The sequence below is a fragment of the Globicephala melas genome, chromosome 1, assembly GCF_963455315.2.
Source record: "Globicephala melas chromosome 1, mGloMel1.2, whole genome shotgun sequence".
Taxonomy (NCBI): domain Eukaryota; kingdom Metazoa; phylum Chordata; class Mammalia; order Artiodactyla; family Delphinidae; genus Globicephala; species Globicephala melas.
Window position 1 is genome coordinate 87,267,968 of NC_083314.1, and position 24,595 is coordinate 87,292,562.

Consider the following 24,595-nt stretch of genomic DNA (forward strand, 5'->3'; position numbering starts at 1 on the left):
AATCCTGAGGACCTTGACTTTCCAGAAGGCTGGACGATTTCATTGTGTTTCGCTAGGGTGGAAAATAGTCATCAGTGGTCCAGTCATACAAGAAAACTACACTTGAAGAGAATCCAATCCATAGGAAGATTTAGAGAGTACTGAAATGTGATTTCTGGCCTACCACAGATATCTTGTCTAAAATCCCAGGGTAAACACTGAAGGCTTCACCTGTTTTTCACAGTCAATGCCTAAAGCTATAAATAGGTCTAAAGCTCATCTGTCTCCTTTTAGCAGAGAAGGGTCAAATTACAGGGGCAAAGCAAAATAATAAAATGAATATCAGCGTGTTTTATACTGTCAGTCAGTCATCCCCACAGTCTCCTGTCTCTTCCTTTCTACTGTGCTATCCTAGAATCAAGGATCCCAGCACAATGCCTCTGTTGAAACTTCCAGGTAGGTGTGCAAAAGTGTTTGTAGAGTTCACTGCTTTTAATATGCAATCAATCCTTTAACTATCATGTCAGCTCGGGAATCCTTTATTTAAGGTTCATAGTAATTTTAACAGTACATTTCAGGAAAAGACAAGACAAGGTTTCCAAGGGGATTTTGGTTTTTAGTTTTAGGAGGGAGGTAATCTTCTAAAACTGTATCATGTAGTAGCATCCTTGATGATCCCAGTAGAAAACTGTGTAAGATATTTATTATCTACGCTGCTAGTCTAAACAAAACCTGTGCTGCCACACTTGGGAGAAGGATCCTATAAAATGTCTTTAGCTATACCATTAGCTGAAAATCATGAGAATAATGGCAATATTAATATTAATCTGTGTATTCTGATGGTTCACAATCCAGGTTTGTACACAGAGTAATTTTCAAAATAATAATTTGTCTTTTTCATTATAAAAGTAATACATTTCATGTGAAATAAAAAGAGACATTTCACTGAAAAATAAGAGTAATAAACACTCATTTAGAGAAACTGAGAAATTTAGAAAAGTAGTTATAAAAAAAAAAACCACAATCCTCATCATCCAAAGATAACTTTTAACATGTTAGTGTTTTTCTTTCAAACTATTTTCTTTGAAAATTTAAAGAATTTTTTTTAAAAAACCACAGTTGAGATTATATTATACATGTGACTTTGTATCCTGCCCTTTTTCTGGCTTCACATTATAACTTAATCAGTTACCATGGCACTCCAAACTCTTCCGAAACATCATTTTAAATGGCTGTATAATATTCCAATTTTCTTAACCAATCCCTTAAGCTCCTTATGATTTTTTTAAGTATAAATGTGCTCTGACAATAATATTTGTACCTAAAGCTTTTTCCATGTTTAAGTATTATTTCAGTAGAATAGATTCTCAGAAATGGCTGTTTGGTAGGTGTTAATTGTTTACCAAATAATCTGTTTTCGCTTACCTGCAATCAGCATTGTATGAGAGTTTCCATCCCTCTTGATCAGGTTTTTAAAAATCACATTTTACAAAGAGTACCTTTTTAAAATTATAAACATAAATTTAAAGAGACAAATTAGAAAGGAAAAGAAAACGAAGAGCTATATAATAACTATAGTCCCAGGGTTTTCTATTGGCAGCAAATTGTAGAAAAATGGAAGAATGAGCTTTAATAACACATCCCACCACACCCCTTTCTTATACCAACCTACCTATTTCTATTCCAAAGCATTGATTAGTAGCCACATATATTTTATCTTGTTCTATTTTATTTCATACAGCTGAAGAAAAACGTGAGTATTTTGGGCTATTTTTCCTGCCATTTGCCAAAGTATCAATTTCTAAAAGATACTATTCTTTAATTCAGAAGCATGTCTATTTTTCAGCAGTGTTTATTAATGATACCATTAAAAGCCAACAAAGATTTATAATGACCATAGATCTCCCATAGCATAGCAAATGCACTCATGAATTTTCCTGCCTCCAAAAATCCCTTTTTTAAAGAAACCTCAGAGGACATTCATTTGCTATTCTGACATAAAATAATCTTCTCCTTTAGACATTAGTTAAGGGGATCTACTGAGTCCTGCCCTAGTAAACCCTCCTCCAATGCAAAAAATTCCATGGTGAATTTTTGTGACCAGATAAAGTGAAACCCATTTTCGATAAAATTGTAACTTTTTATGTGTGTTCCCCTCCATCTCAAATCAGACTTGTCCTTTGACGGACTGATAGTACTCCTGGTGCCTCTGAGTTCCTCTATGAGATGCCGTGTGGCAGATGAAAGATCTACAACCTGTCTTTCCTACACATTAATAAAGCACTGCTGAGAAATAAGCATGTTTTTCTGGGTCTGTTGGGTGAAGCAGCAAGCATGAGATTTCTTTTCTCAAGAGTTTTGCACTTCCTATGTTAATAATAATAATCCCCAACTTTGCATAGTACTGTGTAGTTTTTAAAGTATTTCTTGTTCAATCTTTACAACAATTCTCTGAAGTTGACATTATTATTATTAATATTCCTCTTTTATGATGATGAACACTGAGGCTCCTAGTGACTATATGGCTTTCCCAAGGCCACCCAGCTGTCACAGACACTTTTTCTCACTCCTAGTCCAGTGTTCTTTCTGCTTCACCACTCTACTTCTTGTTTCTATTCTCTTATCTATTCTCTGTCTAAATGTGGATGTCCTAACCTCAAGACATTGCCACTCAGATGCTCCATTATCTCAAACATGCTCAAAAAAGAACTCAGCAATTATCTATACAAACCTCAGGGAGTCATCTGTACTTTACTCCATGAATTAGGTTGTCACCAAATCTTATCTACTCACCTTTTGAAATGTCAGTTTCACTCTTTCCTCTCCCTAATCACCACCACTCCCTGAAGTATTTTTGAAAGGCAAAGCTCTTGAATTAGGAATCAAATTTCAGCTGTGGTTACATGAAGCCAAAACAACTGGTTGATTCAGTGGAAGGAAATATCAACCATATAATTTTTGGTGATAATGTAAGCTACTTCTTGAGAGTAGAGTTTCTACTTTTCAACTGTCTATAGTGACTTAGCTACAACCTAGAAAAAACAATGTTTAAAAACATGAAACCAATAGATGTGTGCAGTCCCACATAATGGATGCTTGTTCTGGAAGAGCCAGATCCCAAGCAAGTAGGATTTGGTTCCTGGGACTCCATTTCCATACTTTCCCTCCTGAGACCTCCAAGAGCATTGCCACAGACCCATCATGACAAGCCACTTGCATAGTCATCTTCATTCTCCTCCTCATCATCATCAGAGCCCACTGGCCTATTTCCATTTGCTCCCCATGGTACATGAAGCCTCTTCTAATTTCTGCTTGTCATTCATCCTTTAGGTGCATATGCTTGCCTGTGATGCTCAGGGAGGAATGATACTATTTCTGGGGAACAGTTGGCTGTGGGGTGGGGAGGCATTCTCAGGTCATCAAATGTATCTACTTAGTGTTTTGTTCGTTCCTTCATGGATCTTGGTGCTTGCCAAAAAACTAGGGAGAGCATCCAAAGATGCTTGTCAGTTTCAGGAAGTGCTTGAGCTCAATGAGACAAATAGATGCATGAAGTTCAGCCAACATATTGGGCTTCTCTGTTACTCTGCTGTGACAAGCCAGGTTTGAAAACTGGCTGACCTGACTGTTAGCGTTGGTGAAGTTATGAGTCAATTACTCTCATTTCCAATGTATGCTTCAGCCTATACTAAGCCATACCATGTATCGTTTCCTTAATAACCCAAACCTAACCCCAAATACCAAATAACAGTCTGAGCAATGCTACCAAATTATGTCATTCAGTTTAATCTGGTGTTTTATTTTCCTTTAAAAAATTGCTCTCAAAAAGCATTTTCACATACATTATCTCGATGTCACAACAGCCTTGTAAGTGAGGTTTGTAGGTATTAGTATTCCCACTTTATACATAAGGAAACTGAAACAGGAGAAGGTGAAGGAGTTGGTAAGTACAGAACAGTGCTTGAATACAGTACACTTACCTAAATTGTAATTGAAAATGTGTCATTTTGGAGACTTGTATAGACATTGAAAGGGCAGCAGGAGTGAGGGGATCTATCTCTCTGCATGCAGTTTGCTTTGTCATCACATGAAGAATGTTTGTCTCCTGCTGTTGCTCCAAATATCCAGCTGTTTGCCGTTCTCATTATTTGCTACCTGCTCTTTTCTGGAAATACCAAGAGACTTTTAGAAGTATTGGAGGTTATAACTACTCAGATGGAAACAGCTGGGTGTCTGGAAAACACAATAGAACTTAACAGAAAAGCAGATATTTGATGGCCATCACCACCCTATATGATAAAACTGGTTGTCTTGTATTCTAAGGATCTTGGGGTTGTTCATTGCCAGGCTAAAAGGTCATCCTTCCACCCATTTTAAGAATGGAAAAATTAAGGCAAGTAAAAGTAAAATGGGCTGTCCAAAGGTCACTCATTATGGAAGGCCACATATCCACAAGAAATGGGACTCCCAACACTAGGCAGTAAATATTAGCGATTCCCTTCCCGCCCCCAACACCAGCACATCACCAAGTCATCAGGATTTGAAAAAAATGAGGTTGTGATGTGTGACAGAAACACAATATCTGTCTTATGAGGAAGAAAGGCCCTAAAGTACACATTTATTTCTCAGAACTATTTAGATCACTTATTCTGTTCAGGAAGAAGAACGCCAAGGACCAACAACCCTATCCGCATCTTTAAAACCGTCAGAAAAATTCCACCAACCTGATAGGAAGGACTATGCTTCATGGTTACTATGAAATCAAACTTAGCCCCGCCAGAAACAGGTGATCTTGGGTTAAGTGCTAGTCCTGCAAGAGCCCAATCCCATCTTTAGGACCCTCTAAAGTGTGCTGTAAGAATCTGACCCGTGATTCTGAGAATGGATTTCCAAGCTACCCACACAGAAACCCACTAAAGAGAGAATAGGCATGAAGTGCCATCATGTTCCTGGCACACTGGGCGGAGAGCAGGGGAGCCATGTGCCCAGGGCAGTCCTTAGCACTGTGCCTTCTGTGTAGCAGAAACTCTCGGATGACTTCTGAGAAAGTGCTTGAACACTAACACGTGAAAACGCCTTTTAGGTATTGATGATGCAACACGGAGCTTTGCTGAAAAAGTGTTTGCCTCTGAAGTCAAAGATGAGGGAGGCCATCATGAGATCTCCCCTTTTGATGTGGATGAGATCTGTCCAATTTTGCACGATGAGATGCGCAAACACCTATTCCAGCTGGAGGCTCTGTCCACCCCCACAGGAGGCAGGAGGTAAGTGGTGTAAGTGGAATGTTCATTACGTTGGGACACAAGGAAGGGGAAATGTCAGGGCAGATGGTTCACTCTGAATGATGATTCAACTTGGAGGAAAAACTCTGTCAGAGTTAAACCCACACCCCCCCAAACACACACACTGAATACACTAGGGCGAAGCAACGAGGACCAAAAAAGAAGAAAACAGTGGCCTTCCTACCTTCATCCAACCTGCCTTTAGTTGAACCATTCCTGTTCACCCAAGCAAGAGGACATGATCTACCACATGATTGTTCCAAACCAAAGTGGCTGATGGCTGCTGAGCACACGCTCAGTTTCCACACTATACAGAAACTGGAACTCAAGGGCCTCATCTTTGGACTCTGTACTTAGTCAACCTTAGTGTCGTGCTGCCTGATAGGAATCCTGCCCTTCAGCCAGTCTGGCCTCCTCCAGGCCTCAGGGATACAGCTCTCCGTTTCTGCCCTCAGGCGCTGCCCATCCTATGCCTGTGATGTGTAACTACTACTGCCTCCCCTGAACAGATCCCTCTCCACAAAGTCTGTTTATTTTCCCTTCTTTGAACTACTCTAGTACTCACTACCTGTCACTATGTGCCACAGTTTAGTTCTCAAACCTGTTATTGACCACTTACTTGGACCCCCCCTCCTCAAAACACTCCCCTCCCCCAACCAGCTTCATGGGGAGGTCATTCTGCAGTCCTTCCCTTGGTTTTATTTCTTTAAGGAAATAACAGCAATCCACCTTCTTTGGCATCCCCCATAGGACCTAACACAGGGCATGGGTCAAAGTAGAAACGGAATAAATACATGTTGATTTGAGGAAGTAATGTTGATTAAGCAACTTACAAGTTCCAGGTAGTGTGCTAAGCATTTTATAAACATTAAATCTCACAGAAATCCTGAATGGTAGACATCATTACACCACTTTTTTAGAGAGAGATACAGAAGCTCACAGAATTTAAGGGACACGCACCAAATGACACAGGTACTAACTGACATAGCCTGTGCTTACTGCAGCACCCAGACGTCCTGTTCTGCTGGGAGTGGGCCTCCTGTGCAGGACAGTGTCATGCTGAGAGTCTTCTAGTACATTCCCCAAGACCCACTCTTCCAAGGTGTACGAGGACGAAGGGAACACTCTAACATGATACCCCTTTCCATAAGGTTGGATCCTGTTTCTGACACCAGCCCACATTTAATTTTCACTCTTTTTCTCAAAATGAAATTGTATAGTGGAACATCAACTTATCACAATGAAACTCGCAATGAAGATAAAGTTAACTCTTTTTATTTTTCAATTTCAAACCGAGAAAAAAGCGTTCCTTTGGACAGAGGACCATTAGTTTGTCCGTTCCACAAAGTGAAACATCTTCCACCAAATTGTCCCACATTGATGAATACATTTCTTCGTCTCCCACCTACGAGACCGTGCCTGATTTTCAGAGAGTGCAGATCACAGGCGATTATTCCTCTGGGGTGAGTTGCTTCTTGCCCCTCACATGTAGCTGCTAGAAAGATACTCAGCTTGATTGTTTCAGCTTCTTTCCTTCCTCCCCTTCCTTTTGAAGAAGGTGTTACCTCACCTGTCCTTTGCTATACTTCATTATCACATTTCAATACCAATATGCTACAACTTTTAAAAAAAATTTATTGACGATTGATATACAATGTTGTGTTAACTTCTACTGTACAGCAAATTGATTCAGTTTTATATATATATATATATATATATATTCTTTTCCATTATGGTTTATCACAGGGTACTGAATATAGCTCCCTGTGCTATACAGTAGGACCTTGTTGTTTACGATATGCTATGACATATTTCTGTTTTGCTTTTATCATCTCACATAATTTCTCCTCCTTTATCTCATTTGCTTGCACATGCGAATACGCAGTAGAATGTGATGTGTGTGTTACAGAATACAGTGGACAGATTCTGGCAAAAGAACCAAAGAGAGTAGCAACTGAACTAGTCTCACTGAGGGCATCATAAAGCAGGAAAGGGAGCCTCAGGGAGGCCCGGGGGGCAGAGTGGGGAGGGGCTCTCGGGGAAAGATGGACCCAGAGCAGACCTAGAATGGAGAGAAGGGCTGCAGGTAGCATTAACCAATCAAAGAAAACAGATCAGGAGAAAGAGAGAGAAAAGAGGAAAGAAGAGTGGAGAGGAAAGAAGATGAGAGAGGACTTCGCTGGCAGCGCAGTGATTAAGAGTCTGCCTGCCAATGCAGGGGACATGGGTTCGATCCCTGGTCCGGGAAGATCCCACATGCCCTGGAGCAACTAAGCCCGTGCGCCACAACTACTGAGCCTGCGCTCTAGAGCCCGCAAGCCACAACTACTGAGCCCACGTGCCACAACAACTGAGGCCCGCGTGCCTAGAGCCTGTGCTCTGCAACAAAGAGAAGCTACTGCAATGAGAAGCCCATGCACCACAACGAAGAGTAGCTCCTGCTTGCCACAACTAGAGAAAGCCCGTGCGCAGCAACGAAGACCCAACGCAGCCAAAAGTAAATAAATAAATTTATTTTTTAAAAAAAGAAGAAGAAGATGAGAGAGAGGTCAGAACATTCTAATGCAGCTGCTGTTTTTCGACCAACTGTCCTTTCCAATTTCATAGCAGATGCTTACACAGTATATTATTGCTTGGAACAGATTCTGGTATGCCACAGGGATAGTAAACTCAAGTTGCAAACAACTTGACCTGCTTGTCCTACCCAGAACAGTTGGTCAATAAATAAACCTCTGCCACACGGACTTGCAAAATCAGCATCATATTGGTGAAATTGCTGTTTAGCCATTGGTCTATGCTCCAAATATAGTTTTAATGACTGGTCCTAAACCCTCTTCTCATGTAACTGACCCACTTAGGGTCAGTTCCAAGATATTTAAAAATGACAGAGCAATGAAATGGACACTATTCTTGTTTATTCGTTTTCTGCATGGTAACATGTGTGCTCTACAAATGGCAGGGATTTTAGATGCTAAATAACTGAAACAAAATGTTTAATAGCAACGTGGCAAACAAAGTTTGGAGAAGGCCAGAGTTCAAAAAAACCACAAATATTAAAACTTGATCCCTATGTGCTTGGTGGAAATGAAAACAGGAATAAAAAGAAAGAAGATGGGAGGAAGGACAAGGCTCACAGAAGTCAGGGATTAGCTTCTCCTCCTATAAAAGCTGGAGGGCACCTGAAATCTTGGTCTGGAGTCTTTTTTTTTCTTTCTTTCTTTTTTCTTTTTTTTAACATCTTTATTGGAGTATAATTTCTTTGAAGAACCAAGTATGTGGCTACACCGGGTAGCTGAAGGTGGCTGAGCTGCTGAGCTACACTCCACCTAGTTGTGGCCTGTACCTGAATCAGTCTTTGCCCTTATAACTGAACAGAGAAGTAAAGGGGGAATTAGGGCTAAGTTCCCAAGGCCATTCATCCCAGGTAAACAACAAATTCATTGTAATCAGTCCTTATTGAGCACATACTCTGTGCCAGGCACTGTGTGCTAAGTGCTGAGGACGAGAAGGTGGATAAGATCCAGCTCTTGTCCTCAAGGAGCTTTAGGTGGCTGGCCCATTAGGTAGCAAAGGAACAAGCGTGCTATTGGAAGCAGACCCCCAGACCTAGCACCTGTGCCAGACTCTCTTGGTCAAGGTCAACAAGTCATTAAAAAGAGTTCAACTGTTTAGGATTAATATCTGGACTTCAAACCATTGGGAACAAGCTTGCATTGGTCCCAGAAAGTCTTTGGGTTCTGATGATGAGCATGCAATGATTTAGAGTTATAACTGTGGGCATGTCAAGCCCAGCCAGGAGTTGGGGATGGGGTCAGGGAAATAGGCCAGTTTTTTTTTTTTTTACGGTTCGCGGGCCTCTCACTGCCGTGGCCTCTCCCGCTGCGGAGCACAGGCTCCGGTCGCGCAGGCTCAGCGGCCATGGCTCATGGGCCCAGCCGCTCTGCGGCATGTGGGATCTTCCCGGACCGGGGCACGAACCCGCGTCCCCTGCATCGGCAGGCGGACTCTCAACCACTGCGCCACCAGGGAAGCCCAAAAATAGGTCAGTTTTAGGAAATTTCCAGCAGTTCTAAGAAAATTTTACTCTATAATCTCTGTTTTTAGTCCCAGATAAAATCCTGTTCAAAACCATCCCAAAGAATGACTTCTCACAGGATGATATTCTGATCCGTCTCTAGCTACAGAAAGCAGTGCATGGGTGACAGGGTTTGAGGGAAGTGTGACACTTTATTCCTTCCCCAATTTTTTCCACACTGACCAGCAGGTGATCTGAGTTCTCATATTACACCAACATTGTCTTTCAGTTGAGATGTTGTCTTCAGAAGCCTATACTTAAAATGTTCTTTTGCTACCTGGAGAAAGTATTGTCCATGTTAGAATGGGTCCTTTTAATCATATTTGTTAGATAATCACTGCTATCTAGCAAAAACCAAAAACAAATATGGGACTGTAAGGAAAGACTCGTAGGACAGACACATTTGGGCAGGAATGGAAGAGCGATTAAAACTTCAGGGCCTGCTCCTTGAGGGAGACCCAGGGCCCAAGTTGAGTGAGAAGTAGGAGCGGCTCAGCAGGGGCTGTGACACCCAGGAGAGCTGGGAGGTGCCAATGACAAGCTTTCCCCACTTCTCCAGTTTTCACAGGAGCTACTGTGAAATTTTCTTGGTAGGTTACGGTTGAAGATTTCGAAATGGTTTGCAAAGGTCTTTATCGGGCATTGTGTATACGGGAGAAATATATGCAGAAGTCATTTCAGAGGTTTCCAAAAACCCCTTCCCAGTACTTGAGGAACATTGAGGGTGAGGCTTCGGTAGCAAATGAGAGCTTCTATCCAGGTAAGTAATTTTCTTATATAATGTCTGGAATATAGCTTTAGGTTTAACTACTAACTGTTAAAAGTGCCCCATGATTATAAGTAACCCAGTTTTAAGATATCATAGTCATCTTTGTCTCCGTTCTCTCTCCCGCCCAAGTGCCCAATCACTTGATTCAGTCTGTACAATATCTCTCAGAACCTCCTCTCTTCACCATTCCTCAAGCTCTAATTTAGGTGCATATTTCTCTTTGTCCAGATCATTGCAATAGCTTCCTAACTACTCCGTTAAATTCTAATCTCACTTCCTTTCAGTTCATCCTCACTTTGGTACCAGTTATTATAAAACAGATCTGAGCACATCCTTCTCCTGACAAAAACCTTTAACTACGCCCCCTACAAAGTTAAGTCCAGTCTTGAGCCTGGCATTCAAGGCCTACCACCATCTAGCCTTCTAACTATGTTTTATTTATCTGTTATTTATTTATTTTTGGACTTGCACACTCAATCTATTTATAAACTTACCTCCTTTACTCCACCTTTGAACTCTTTGTCCTGGTTGGAAGCATATCCTGTTGTCCATTTAGTTCAGCACATTCCTGCCCCTGTACTGTTGCCATGCCATTCCCTGTGCTGCATTGCCCTTCCTTTCACTTTTTTACTATATGTCCAAATGTCCAGATCCAGTCTCATCCTTCAAGGTACAGCTCGACCATTATCATTTCCTTCCTTCCTCTGACCTCTGTACAAAAGTAAACTACAGGTTTTGACTTTCCATAGCACTTTATTTACATATCTCATTTTTACTTTCTTTCTTATATAGTACATATTTTTAAACAATCATATTTTAATAATTTCTATTGTATAACTGTATCATAATTTATTTAATCAATTCCTATATTTAGGCGTTTAGATTTCTGACTTTTAAAAGTTTATCTCCAGGGCTTCCCTGGTGGCGCAGTGGTTGAGAGTCCGCCTGCCGATGCGGGGGACACGGGTTCGTGCCCCGGTCCGGGAAGATCCCACATGCCGCGGAGTGGCTGGGCCTGTGAGCCATGGCCGCTGGGCCTACGCGTTCAGAGCCTGTGCTCCACAATGGGAGAGGCCACGGCAGTGAGAGGCCTGCGTACCACAAAAAAAAAAAAAAAAAAAAAAAAGTTTATTTCCAACAAGGTTACAATAAACATCTTTATTAAGACATCTTTGTACAATTGCTCTATTATCTTTAGGATTAGACTTCTAGAATTGAAATTCAGGGGAGGCAGCTATTTAAGGTTTTTGAACTATCAACTTGTTATGTTGTTAAAAATTTCCAGTTCTAGAGCTTCTTCTCTTTAATTCCTTTTAATATTAAAATCATAGTAAACATGTTCTAGTTTGGTAACTCATAACATTGGTTTGTTCATCTTCTATAGTATTGACATTTAGGATGACTTGCCTTTGTTTCTCCTAAATTATACTTTATCTCTCTAGTATATTTAAGAGTAGGGACTCGAAAGTTTATACTTGACATAGCAATGTACTGTCTCACTTCTTTCGTATTCCTTATCTCAGTTTTGGATAGAAAATGTGCCAACATTTTCTGTTTTCTTTTTTTTTTCTTTTGGTCATCAAAATTTATACAGCAGGTTCTTTTTTTAAAATATATATATATGTTTCTTAGTAAATTTATTTATTTATTTATTTTTGGCTGCGTTGGGTCTTCGCTGCCGCACGTGGGCTTTCTCTAGCTGCGGAGAGCGGAGGCTCCTCTTCCTTGCGGTGCGCGGGCTTCTCACTGTGGTGGCTTCACTTTGTTGCGGAGCACGGACTCTAGGCACGCGGGCTTCAGTAGTTGTGGTACTCGGGCTCAGTAGCTGTGGCTCGCGGGCTCTAGGGCACAGGCTCAGCAGTTGCGGTGCCCGGGCTTAGTTGCTCCGCGGCATGTGGGATCCTCCCGGACCAGGGCTCAAACCCATGTTCCCTCTATTGGCAGGCGGATTCTTAACCACTGCGCCACCGGGGAAGCCCTATACAGCAGATTCTTATTAGTTAACCATTTAATACATATTAGTGTATATATGTCAATCCCAATCTCCCAATTCATCACACCACCCCCCTAAAACCTAAAACTGCTCAAAAAAATTGTCTGTTAAAAAATAACCACTCTAAATTAAGACTGATAGAGAAGCTTGGTTTAAATAAGGAAAAGGCCCAAACTCTACATTTTAACGGTAGTTTTACTTTTATTTCTACGCAGTTATCTCAAATGTTAATAAAATGCTCTTAACAGGAAGATTTTAACAATTTTAATAAATAACGAAAATGGTTTGTAAGAAGTATTGCAATTATATAAACAGAAATTCTGAAGAACTTGAAAATCATTCTTACACTAGATAAAATGTTATTGTTATTTTATACTACTAATTTAGTCACCTTTGGGAAATAATGTAAAAATAAACTTTAGCTTAGCTCTGGATAATTACAACTTATGACATACAGAATTCCATACAAATGAGATCTTACAGTATTTAACTTTGGTTATTTTTATGTGGTCATTCATTCTATGTGCTGATATATTATTGTGTGTTTTATTGAAAAAGTCTTTACCCCTCCCATGAAGAAGAGAGAAGACCCCTTCCGAACAGATAACCTCCCGGAAAACCTCGGTTATCACCTCAAAATGAAGGACGGTGTGGTTTACATCTATCCTAATGAAGAAGCAGCCAGCAAAGAGGAGCCTAAGCCACTTCCTTACCCAAATCTGGACACCTTCTTAGATGATATGAATTTTTTACTTGCTTTAATTGCTCGAGGACCTGTGTAAGTGTTAAGACCTAAACTACTGCTACTATTACTACTACTAACAGTAAGACTACGTATTAATTAATTGCTTACAAGGTTCAAACACTATGTTAAAACCTTCATGTGCATTGTTTCTTTTTCTCCTCACAATCGTTCTATGAAGTGGGTATTTTTATAACTCCCGATTTACACGCTGAGACTTTGACGAGTTAAGTGATTTGCCCAAAGTCACACAGGTGGCTGAGACAGGCTTTGAGCCCCAATCCTCCCTCATTATTATTTATGTACAATTTTGATGAAAAGATTAAGTCCTTGGAGCCCAATACTTTTCAAGTTAGATTAATGCAGAGTAAGCCAGTTCCATTTGGAAACAAACATAATAGTTTTCTACAGGTTATAAGGGTCCTGATGGTTTTGAAATTGTGACTGTTTTCCTTAGATGTCTGGAATTTTTTACAATCATGATTTAATTTTCACAGTAAGACCTATACCCACCGGCGCCTGAAGTTCCTCTCCTCCAAGTTCCAGGTCCATCAGATGCTCAATGAGATGGATGAGTTGAAGGAGCTGAAGAGCAACCCCCACCGGGATTTTTACAACTGCAGGAAGGTAAATATATTCGGTGCTCAGGGGTCATTCCTGGACAAAAACATTAATCCACTTATTTCTTGAACAGGACAAGAAAGATACTGTTTTTCTGATTCATGTAAGATTTCTGCAGGTTCAGTAGAACTTCATGAAAGGAGATAGATGATGTCTAAAAGATTAAAATGCCTTTTCTACTGTTTTCTGCATAGAAAGGTTTATCACATTATTGCCATAAAAAATTATAGTTATCATCAACAACAAAAATAATAAAAACGAATAGAACCTCAAAAACCACTATTCTAGGATTTGAAAGGTCTTCACTCTAGTCCTCTTTCTTCTACTTCCTGACTGTAAGACATTGGGGAGGAAGTGATTAAATATTTGAGTTTCAGTTTCCTCATTTGTAAAACTGGGAAATATATCTGCTCAATCTAGCTCATAAGAGGATTGTGAATAGCAAATGGAAAACTAATCAACTAGAAACACTTCCAAGATGTGTTCTGACCACTTAAATGATTGCAAGGAAGTGGGAGTAGGAAATATATGAGCAGAGGTTTGGGACCAATCCCTGGCTCAGCCACCTGTATAACCTTGGGCAAATTACTTAATCTATCAAAACTTCCGCTTAGAAAATTGTACTCATAAAAGTACCTAACTCATAAGTGCCATCGCTGTGCCATGGCTTCATCATTTCAACCTTTCTCCCTTTGGGGCTGAAAGCTGTAGCAGCTGCTTCACTTCCAGCTGTGTCTCATGGGTGGAGAATTGTCCCTAAGACTTTTGTGTGGATCAAATGTAGGAAGTAAATTTGATGCACAGATATCCAGGAGAAGCAGGCAATATTACTGTATCCAGCCTAAACTTTCACATCCTCACAAGGGCACAAAAAGGTGCTATGGGTTCATTCTTTGCTCGGCCACCTCCACCAGCTGCCAGGTCACACCCCTATCATATACTCCTTTCTCCCATCACAGTGGGATTGGCAGGCACCACAGAGAAGCATAACTCAAGCTGATTGTTGGTTTTTCTTTGTCTGAATGTACACACAGGTTGATACCCATATCCATGCAGCTGCTTGCATGAACCAGAAACATCTACTTCGCTTTATTAAGAAATCTTACCAAGTTGATGCTGACAGAGTGGTCTATAGCACCAAGGAGAAAAATCTGACCCTAAAGGAACTTTTTGCTAAATTAAAAATGCATCCCTACGACCTGACTGTCGATTCTCTGGATGTTCATGCTGTAGGTTGAAAAGATAATGTCAGTTTCATCTAATTCTCAGAACCCCACACGCCTTTCCCCTACAAACTCTCCCTTCTCAGAGCCCGCTAAACTACGTGGGCTTACCATGCTAACTGAAAGAACCCATGGACAACTTTGAGGTTCTCTCATTGTCAGCTGTATTGGATTCCATTCTTGGAGCCCAAGCCCTTCTCCTGTTTTGTTTTTTGTTTTTTTTAATAAATTTATTTTATTTATTTTATTCTTGGCTGTGTTGGGTCTTCGTTGCTGTGCATGGGCTTTCTCTAGTTGTGGTGAGCTAGGTCTGCTCTTCATTGTGGTGCGCATGCTTCTCATTGTGGTGGCTTCTCTTGTTGTGGAGACGGGCTCTAGGCACGGGCTTTAGTAGTTGCAGCACGCGGGCTCAGTAGTTGTGGCTCATGGACTCTAGAGCACAGGCTCAGTAGTTGTGGCGCACTGGCTTAGTTGCTCTGCGCCAAGCCCTTCTCCTGTTACCAGGCCACTGTTCCTTGTGGCCATTCCCTAACTCTCTGTGTTCAGGCAGCTCTGATAAAGATATACTTGTGCTCCTGTTTCCTGATGCAGGGACGTCAGACTTTCCAGCGTTTTGATAAGTTCAATGACAAATACAATCCTGTAGGAGCAAGTGAGCTACGGGACCTCTACCTGAAGACAGACAATTACATTAATGGGGAATATTTTGCCACTATCATCAAGGTGAGGAGAAATCAACCAGATCTATGGTACCTGGCCTGGTTCTTGAGGAGGGGGAAGAAGAGAGGGAGGGAAGGAAGGAGAAAAGAGGGAAGGAAGGAAGGAGGGAAGAAGAAAGGGAGGGAGGGAAGAAGGAGAGAGGGAAAAAAGGAAAGAGAAAAGAGGGAAGGAAGGAAGGAAAGGAGGGAGGGAGGGAGGGAGGGAGCGTGCTATCCCTGGGGTCAGGCAATACACAAATGAATGTGATAATTTCTTCTGAAACATTCACTGTAATGATTTTCAAAGACCTTGATTCCTAGGACAGAGACCCTAAGGGTGTGGATTTGGGATTAAGGACCTGGCTCTTCCAGGCTTTTGGAGTTGTAAGTTCAGGAAGAATTAGGATCAGAATCCATCCTGATCTTCATGACACCTGAACATTAGGAGGCAGGAATGACAGGTGCAGTTGGGAGATGTGTGTTTGGAGATATAGGGGGCATATGAAAACTGAATTTCTTTTGCAGCGGTGCCTTGGGATTTCATCGTCTTTAGTCTGACTCTTTTTCTCTCTAGACTCCATTACATCCTATCAGTCTTTTAGCCCGACTAACTCCCCCTCACCTCTCAGGCTCCTTACATCTTAACCTTGATAGTTTTCCTCTGACTGCCTTTCACATTTCCTCTGTTCTTCTTAGTACCCATCTCCTCTCCCTAGACCCCACAGGTTTAGACCCCTGAGGGACCCGTGGGAATTCCTGGCTTTGGACTCCTCTCTTGGCTTTGCAGGAGGTAGGTGCAGACTTGGTGGACGCCAAGTACCAGCACACTGAGCCCCGCCTGTCTATCTACGGCCGCAGTCCTGATGAGTGGAGCAAACTCTCCACCTGGTTCGTCCGAAACCGCATCTACTGCCCCAACATGACATGGATGATCCAGGTCCCCAGGATCTAGTACGTACCCACCCACTGGAAACCCTGAAGCCTGCCTTCCTCCCACCTGCCTCACCTCCTCCACACCAACAAGGAATGTGCAGCACATCTGGACAGAAATAAGCTTTGTTAAACAGCAGTCAGTACTGGGGCCCGGGTGCCTGGTTTTGTCCCTTCTGGGTTTAGCACTCTTGATGACAGACAGGAGTTAGGAAGATCATTTCAGTTCAGTTTTCTAACCAGGTTTTTTGGTTTTGTTTTGTAAAACAGGGGACTTTATGCAGATCACAAAATAACTTCTTGAGAATGATTAAGACTTAAGATAAGAACTATATACATTTTACTATACATTTTCTTTCTCTTGGTCTTCCTCTCTGTGTCCAGTTCACTCTTTCCCATGCGCATCTGTACTGGGGTGTACCTTTCTTGTATCAGAACCTCTACCACTGTCTGTCGATTGTCTCATCTACAAGTGCTCAAGTTCTCTATGATTAATGAGTATTTATCAATGGTATTATCACCTGCTAATTACTCATTGCCCTCAGGGATGTTCATATCATTGATCTTTTATCTAACTTAAGTGTTTATATATTGTCTAGCCACCTACCTCCATGCTGTGTGTGCCCTGTGACAATGCAAGAGTTTTATCCTGTCTCTTTAGCCAAAAATAAAAGTAGCTTTTTGACTGGAGTAAAACATCCTGTCTAATATCATTAAGGAAGAGACATTAAAGCATTAGAGTGTGGTGGTTAGAAGCATGGGCCCTGGCTCTGGACTGGCTATGCTTGAATCCTGGCTCTACCACTTACTAGCTGTGTGACCTTGGCAAGTTGTGTGACCTCTCTGTGCCTTAGTTTCATCATCTTTAAAATGGGGTCATAATGGTACCTAATTTATTGTGTTTTATGAGGATTAAATTAGCTAATACTTCTGGCCACTTAAAAGAGTGGATGGCATATATTGTGTGCTATATAAGAATTTGTTAGATTGCCCCCTGGCCACAGCATATCATAGGTGTTCTTGATAACTGTTTCACGCTCACGATACGACACATGTAAAAATCATTGAAACTTTCATGACAGAGTTCCCATACTCTTCATTTTCTATCTGGACTTAGCTGTGAACGTTTAGTTTTCTTACCACAGAGGATTTGTAGAAGATATAGGGGCATGTGGTCCAACAAGAAATTTATACCTCCTATGCCAAACCCAAACTGAATCCTTCATTATGGGTAACCAAGAAGAATGTACCAGAGTGGACCTAGGATGGAGACACTAGGTCTTCTCCTGAACGTGGCATTTAGTCCTTTGCTTGCCTTTGGTCCTTTGCTTTGAACTATTAGTCCAAAAAATCTTTTCCTCCTAAATTCTCTTCATTCCTGCCTCTAGTGATGTGTTCCGATCTAAGAATTTCCTTCCACACTTCGGAAAGATGCTGGAGAATATTTTCATGCCAGTGTTTGAGGCCACCATCAACCCCCAGGCTCACCCAGACCTCAGTGTCTTCCTCAAGCATGTAAGCATGGCCCTGAAAGCCTTCCTGCGGCTGCACATGAACCAGCCCGCCTACCTAACCATGATTAATTCTTGATGCTTATCTCTGACATTTGGTCCTTGCCTTTGGAAGCTGAAAGTTTGTCTGAGGGCCGGGACCCTGCCTTCGGACTGAATCCATTACGTGGCTCACTCTTCCTGACAGATTACTGGCTTCGACAGTGTGGATGATGAGTCCAAACACAGCGGCCACATGTTCTCCTCCAAGAGCCCTAAGCCCCAGGAGTGGACCATGGAAAAGAATCCATCTTACACTTACTATGCCTACTATATGTACGCAAACATCACGGTGCTCAACAGCCTGAGAAAGTAAGTAGATGAGAACTGGAGCTAGAAGGAGAATCTATTTAGCACACCTCTTTCCTCATACATTGGCACCCTAGGTGGTTGAGGGCCTACGCTGCTGGGATGCTGCCAGCTGGCCCAGAGCAGAAATTTCTTTCCCTTGTCTTTTTCTTCGGTTTCTTTATTTATTTAGGGGCAGGAATGGACAGTTTGGAGCCTTCAGTAACTTTCACAGTTCCTTTTCTTTGGAAGTTTAGGAATTTACACTAATCACTGTGCAATTTACTATAAAATTCCATACATTTTACCTTTCTTGATATATCTGGGTAAGGAATAAATAGAGGACTATCATAATGGGGTTTTCTGGAAATGTTTCCCCGCTGAAGTGTGAGTAGGAGAAACAACGACATGGTGATATTGGTAAAAGTTGGGTGGAAACTGAAGATGTTTCTGTTCAGGTAATCAAAACTTTCCTCCATACCCTCATATCCTATGTTGTCTCTTTTTTCAAAAAGCCTGTGTTTGGGAAGAATTAAGATTATGATTTGGAATTGTCAGTTTTGCTGAATACTTTGGATACCCCACTCCCTTTCAGAGTGTTCTGGTGTTTCCTACCAGATTTTCTTATAAATCACTCTATGCCCAGCACTGTTGCCAGGTCCCAGTCAGTCACCTGTGATTGCTATAGTAGCTCCGTTTCCCTAGGGAACGAGGCATGAATACGTTTCTGTTCCGACCTCACTGTGGGGAAGCTGGAGCTCTCACCCATCTCATGACAGCATTCATGACAGCAGATAATATCTCTCATGGCCTGAATTTAAAAAAGGTGAGTTGGAAGCTCTCTTCTCAATATTAACTTTTATACTGGAGCTAGAGGAACAGCATTTTTTCCCCTTATCATTCTGTCACAAGTCATTATCAACACTGGAATCAAATTAAAGTAGAGCAAAAAAGATTTTTGAGATTATTTAGTGCATCTCATTTTACAGAGGCCCAGAGAAGTAAAGGAAGTTGCTCAAGATTACCTAGATAGTTGGTGGCAGGGAGGAGTTAATGCAGATCGCCTGACTTGCATTTTAGAACTCTGACAAGGGATAAATCAGAGGCAGCTTGGCTTACCTGAAACTGGTTTTCACCAGATTTCATGTTATAGCATGTTTTAAAATGCCTCTGGTGTGAGTCAGAACTTTCTTGTAGGGAAAAAAAATGTTTCAAGGTGAAGTCTTTTGCCTAACTAAGTAGACAATTAAAACACAAACAGCTGGGTTTGACTCAATGCTTCTGAAAATTGATCCCAAATAAATTTCTTCTAAATAGTATTTACATTTAAAAGCTATTATTCTTCTTTACAAGGGGATTTAAAGAATAGGTGATAATTTTGTTGAAAGGTAAAACTTGAGGTAACCAGGAAGTTTTAACTTTTCTAGTTTGTATCCCTTTCTCAACATTAAAAAAATTTTTTTTCACTCTTCCTTTACAGAGTCCTGTGTTACAGTATTTGTTTTTCTTAGCCCAGATTCCCATCGCTATGTCGCCATTAAGTAACAACAGCTTATTTCTAGAATATGCCAAAAATCCGTTTTTAGATTTCTTCCAGAAAGGGCTAATGATCTCACTGTCTACAGATGACCCGATGCAATTCCACTTCACCAAGGTACACATATGGAATTTTGAGTAATACAAGTATATTTTTGCTGAAATGTTGTTTACCACCCAGAATTTTAAAGTCAAATCAAGATATTTCATTATTCTTTTTGTGCAGGATGTGGGTTATTTCTTTTAATGCATTCCTTTTTCTTCCTTTCTTCCTTTTTTTTTTGGCCTCATTTAAATAAATAACCCAAGGAGCCCCTAATGGAAGAATATGCCATTGCTGCACAAGTCTTCAAGCTGAGTACCTGTGATATGTGTGAAGTGGCAAGAAACAGTGTTCTGCAATGTGGAATTTCTCATGAGGTAGACCTGCCCTTGACTGGCTCTCCTTCTGAGTTTAGAATTTGGCAACTTGAATATTGAAAAATTAGTTGGGGAAACATGTTGAAAAATTATTTCACAAATCATGTGCAATTACTATGGACAGGGACTAGAAAAAACTATTCTGTCTCTCTGGCCATGCTTTTTGGGCAAGGGAAATAAAATATAATTGATTTCTCAGCAGACCGTGCACATTGAGGTACTGGATGAGTGCTTTTAATGGTTTATTGTTTTCCTCTTGCCCGTAGCTAACATAAGGAAGGAATCTTGGTGGAGGATGTAATTATTGTCTATATCAGGGTAAAAAGAGACAACAATCATTCTGTTTCCTTTTCTCTTATAGGAGAAAGTAAAGTTTCTGGGTGATAATTACCTTGAAGAAGGTCCTACTGGAAATGATATCCGAAAGACAAATGTGGCCCAAATCCGCATGGCCTATCGCTACGAAACCTGGTGTTATGAACTTAATTTAATTGCTGAAGGCATTAAATCAGGAGAATAAAACAAATAAACCAAATAATGATATGGGTGAGATTTTCATTGTAGAGTGTGAATAACAACAGTTACCAGTTATTGAATCCCTACTACAAGCCAAAGATTGTATTAGATATTGTTCCATTGACATTATTTCATTTAATGTTTTGCACAACTTTATAGGTATTATTACCTCCATTTTGGGGAAGATGAGTAAACTGAGGTTGGTGAAGTTAATAACCTGCACAATTGTACAACACAGGGAATATAGCCAATTTTTTATAATAACTGTAAATGGAATATAACCTTTAAAAATTATGAATCACTATGCTGTACACCTGTAACATATAGTAGTGTACATCAACTATACCTTAATCAAAAAAAGAAATGATCTTTGATAAAAAAAATAAGCTGCACAAGGATGCACCTAGTGAGAGGCAGCAATGGGGACCTGGGTTTTTCTGACTCTTGAGTGTCCATGACTTCCAGGCAAAACGGTTATTAAGGCAGGGCAAAAATACAAGCAAATGATGGGACTTCCCTTGTGGTCCAGTGGTTAAGACTCTGCACTCCCAATGCAGGGGGCCCAGGTGCAATCTCTGGTCAAGGAACTAGATCCTGCATGCCACAACTAAAATATCCTGTTTGCCGCAACTAAGACCCGGCGCAGCCAAATAAATAAATAAATATTTAAAAAAACAAAAACAAAAACAAGCAAATGATTTGATATAGGGAGAATGTAGGCTTTTGGTTTATAGAATGAAACTTGCTATAGGCACTTAGACTTCTGAAAAGTCCTTTTGACAGGATACATCTGAAGGGTGGCTTTCTTAGACAAAAACAGGTGTACCCCAAGATAGAAAATCTGTAATTATGAATTATTATACTCATGGAGAATTTATCTTATGAAAGGATTCTTAGTTTTAAGGATATAATTGACAATAAAGTTATAGTCAGCTGTAGTGGTACGTTTTAAACGATTTCACTTACCAAAATAAGATACACGTGTAACTTTTTAGAAACATTCCTGTTACTCAAGGTCAGGTGGAATTCAATCCAATTAGCCAGACCATACTTCTATACATATACAGTTGTGTTGCCACCTAGTGGTTGGGCTGATACTTCGTTCCACTTATTCAATAAACAATTACTGATCAAACATCTAAAGTACCAGGTACTATTCTAGGCAGCAAAGATATAAAGAATAAGATTTCACTTCTACTCTCAAGTTATTCACAGCAAGAAGTTATAGCATGAGTGGATACAAAAGTGAAACAGAGCATTTTGTGAAACATCCCAGAAAGTAATGACGTTTCAAATGGAAAAAAAAATTAAAAGCAAATTCCTGCATGCTTCCACATTCTGTACAGGTAGCCATAAGCATAGGCATGATCCCAGCAGCATGTTTGTACTAGCCCTGGTGTTAGAATGCTCTCCCTGGTTTCTGAAGTTGAAGTTCTGTTTGCTGAGTATTTGTAAGTCCCTTGGAAAACCTGATTTTATTTTACCTTGGCCTCTTTGTCATCAAAATAATATAAGTTGCCAAATTAAACTTTCTATTCTCAGATTTTAAAAGGCATGAACTACCATTATGTATATCTCCATCTTACCCATGAGAGGGCAGTAGAATACATACATGTTAATTCATTTATTACATCCATGCAGATTTGGTTTCCAATTTGGTACTTGGAATTCGATTTGCTCATTTTGTCATATAGTCTCCTGGAATTCAAAGTTTGAACTTTGAAATAAATTTGAAATTCCAAAGCCACACTATTCTAGCCCCAAATTTTATCTTAAACAATTGTTTGGGAAGTTTTCTAAATACATAAGGAATTTTTTGGTGGTGAGCAGGAGGAGTCCATAAAGATCAGTGTTCAAAATTTACTACAAATTTATTTCCTCACTGAGACATGATTAAAAATATGTCTTGTCAAAAAAATATGTCTTGTCATTCCTCTTTTTCTCCCCCCCCATCACAGAAGAGACTTCCTGTTTCATTGTCCACGGTTCATGGTTTCACAGTGGTTTGGGATATGCAGCTTTTATTGCTTTGACTACGTTGGCTTGTGACAGTCATCTGTGATGTGTAATACTGCTCTTTCTGGCCGTCTTCTATTTTGGTACCTCTATGCGAACAGATATGGGGAGTTTGATCACCAAATCCAAGAGGTTCTGGTGGGGGTGGGGTGAGGTAGGGTGGAGTCGGGCGGGCAGAGGCAGGGTGGGGTGGTTAGCAAGTGCCTGGGAAACAGGCTCAAATCATCCTTGACTCGCAGCCTTAGTGAAACTGGGCTGCTGCTCGCAGTAGGCACTGCGCCATGCACATACCTGAGTATGAGTGTGTTGCAGGCGTAGCGCTTAAGCATGTGTGTCACAACAGGGCGTGGGAGCCGACCTCAGGCACTGGGAGTATCAAAGGCAACCCTGCTCTGGGATTTCACGCCTCAGGTGTCCGGAGCGTCATTTGCATCTGTGTATGTTTCAAGTAGGCGCTGTACTGCAATTGCCGGAGAAATGTTTGTTTCCTCCTTGAGCTCAGCCCGAGAAATGGTGCTGCTCTTTCACTGGAGACACCAGGCCAACTGAGCCCGGTGGCAGGAGACAATTCTATGGTTTCTTTGAGTGAGGTGCCATTTGGATTCCTTGATTAGGCTTTCTCTCACGGGTGGTTGTGAGGAGTCAACCTTCGTGTAAAGTTCTGGTCCTTCGCCGTGGGGCCTGTCGGACGGCAGGCACGGCAACGGCGAAGGAGCTTTGGCTAGAGGCCCTCGGCTGGACGACAGTGGCGCCGGTAGCCTGCCTCCTGGGGCCGCACCCTTTCGGCGCCCAAGGTCCTGGGCAAGATTCTGGCCCCTACGCCGAACTCCAGAGGGGGCGGTTCCCCTCTGGAAGGTCCCCGGGCGGTGCCGGGGGCGGGCCCGACCGTGAGGGGTGGGAACAGGAACCAATAAGAACAGGACTTTGCCGGGGCGGGGCCTGCGGCCGGGCCTGTGGGGGCGGGACGGAGCCCACCCAGAGTGGTAGCGAGCCGACTGGGCGCTTCTGCGCGGAGGACGAGAGCCTCGGAGCCCAGCCGCGGAGGCGGCGTCGAGGACGAGAGCAAGTAGGGGTAGGGAGACCCGGGCGGGGTGTGAGGCAGGGGCTTCGGACCCTCGCGGCGGAGGGTGTCGCAGAGCGGGGCCACGGAGCGTCGGGCGCCGTCCGGCCGCTGCGCGGGAGCGGGCTGGCGGAGGTGTCGGCGCCGCCCACGCTCTCTCGGCACCTCCACGGCCTGGAGGGACGCCCGAGCGTGCAGCCCGGCGCCCAGCGGACGCCGCGCGTTGGGAGCCCGCTCGTCGGCCTCGGAGGTTGTGGCGGAGCCTGGCTGAGGGTCTCCTCGCCGCTCCCCTCGGGGCGCGGGGACCGCCGTCCAGGTGACGCTCGGGGACGCTCGACAGTCCTGGGGTAGAGGCAGGGAGCGCCCCGCATCCAGGAAGAAACATGGGGCTCTCTCCAGGATTAGCCACGGCGCTTGAACGTCGACAGGCTGAGACGACGGACTTTACATTTTTGCTTTTTTGTGCTTTGATTCTTAACAGAATCTGACGAGCACAGTAGTGAAAGTTGTCAGGTAGGATTTTGATTTAAAAATCTGGCATTGGAACATCTAAGAGCTTCTAACTAGTATGGCAGAAGATGATCAGAATATGAGTCAGGGGCTGGAGCCTCGGCCAGGACCCACATACCAGATGTGATGCCTCGGTCAAGTAGACTTTTCTGGGCCTACGTTTCCTTAGCTGTAAAATCGAGATGCTCATGCGTGCCTGGGGGTATTCTGAGGGTCAAATGAGATGCGTGAGAGTATTCCATAAGTGTTAGGTATTGCATATTCTGTAAAACAACTACTAAGTGCCAGGCACATAGTAGGCACGTTGTAAACATTTACCCTAAAGCTAGTGATTCACCTACAGTGTTTTAGATCAAGTCCTACACCTTCGTTTACTGTGTAAATAAA

The 24,595-nt window shown here is 42.0% G+C and overlaps 1 protein-coding gene across 2 annotated transcripts; it reads left to right on the plus strand.

Moving 5' to 3' along the window:
* The first annotated feature begins 398 nt into the window (after positions 1–398).
* Positions 399–24,452, plus strand: AMPD1 (adenosine monophosphate deaminase 1). 2 transcript variants are annotated; one of them, XM_060287130.1, is made up of 17 exons: positions 414–435; positions 1,721–1,732; positions 5,063–5,243; positions 6,559–6,724; positions 9,931–10,096; positions 12,657–12,876; positions 13,338–13,467; positions 14,496–14,690; positions 15,276–15,407; positions 16,170–16,333; positions 17,701–17,827; positions 18,011–18,174; positions 18,856–18,976; positions 19,631–19,804; positions 19,996–20,106; positions 20,468–20,616; positions 24,428–24,452. In XM_060287130.1, the coding sequence occupies exons 1-17, from the start codon at positions 414–416 to the stop codon at positions 24,450–24,452; spliced, it is 2,259 nt and encodes a 752-aa protein (XP_060143113.1). The 2 variants fall into 2 exon arrangements, with proteins under 2 accessions (XP_060143097.2, XP_060143113.1); XM_060287114.2 differs by lacking the exons at positions 1,721–1,732; positions 24,428–24,452 and having other exon boundaries at positions 399–435; positions 20,468–20,626.
* Positions 24,453–24,595: the final 143 nt, after the last annotated feature.

What these genes read in the sequence shown, in the direction of transcription:
- AMPD1 (XM_060287130.1), top strand. Translation starts at nt 414, where the DNA reads ATGCCTCTGTTGAAACTTCCAG. An exon ending in CAGGCGATTATTCCTCTGGG is followed by an intron (nt 6,725 to 9,930) that starts GTGAGTTGCTTC and finishes TTTTCTTGGTAG; the next exon opens with GTTACGGTTGAAGATTTCGA. An exon ending in ATTCTCTGGATGTTCATGCT is followed by an intron (nt 14,691 to 15,275) that starts GTAGGTTGAAAA and finishes TTCCTGATGCAG; the next exon opens with GGACGTCAGACTTTCCAGCG.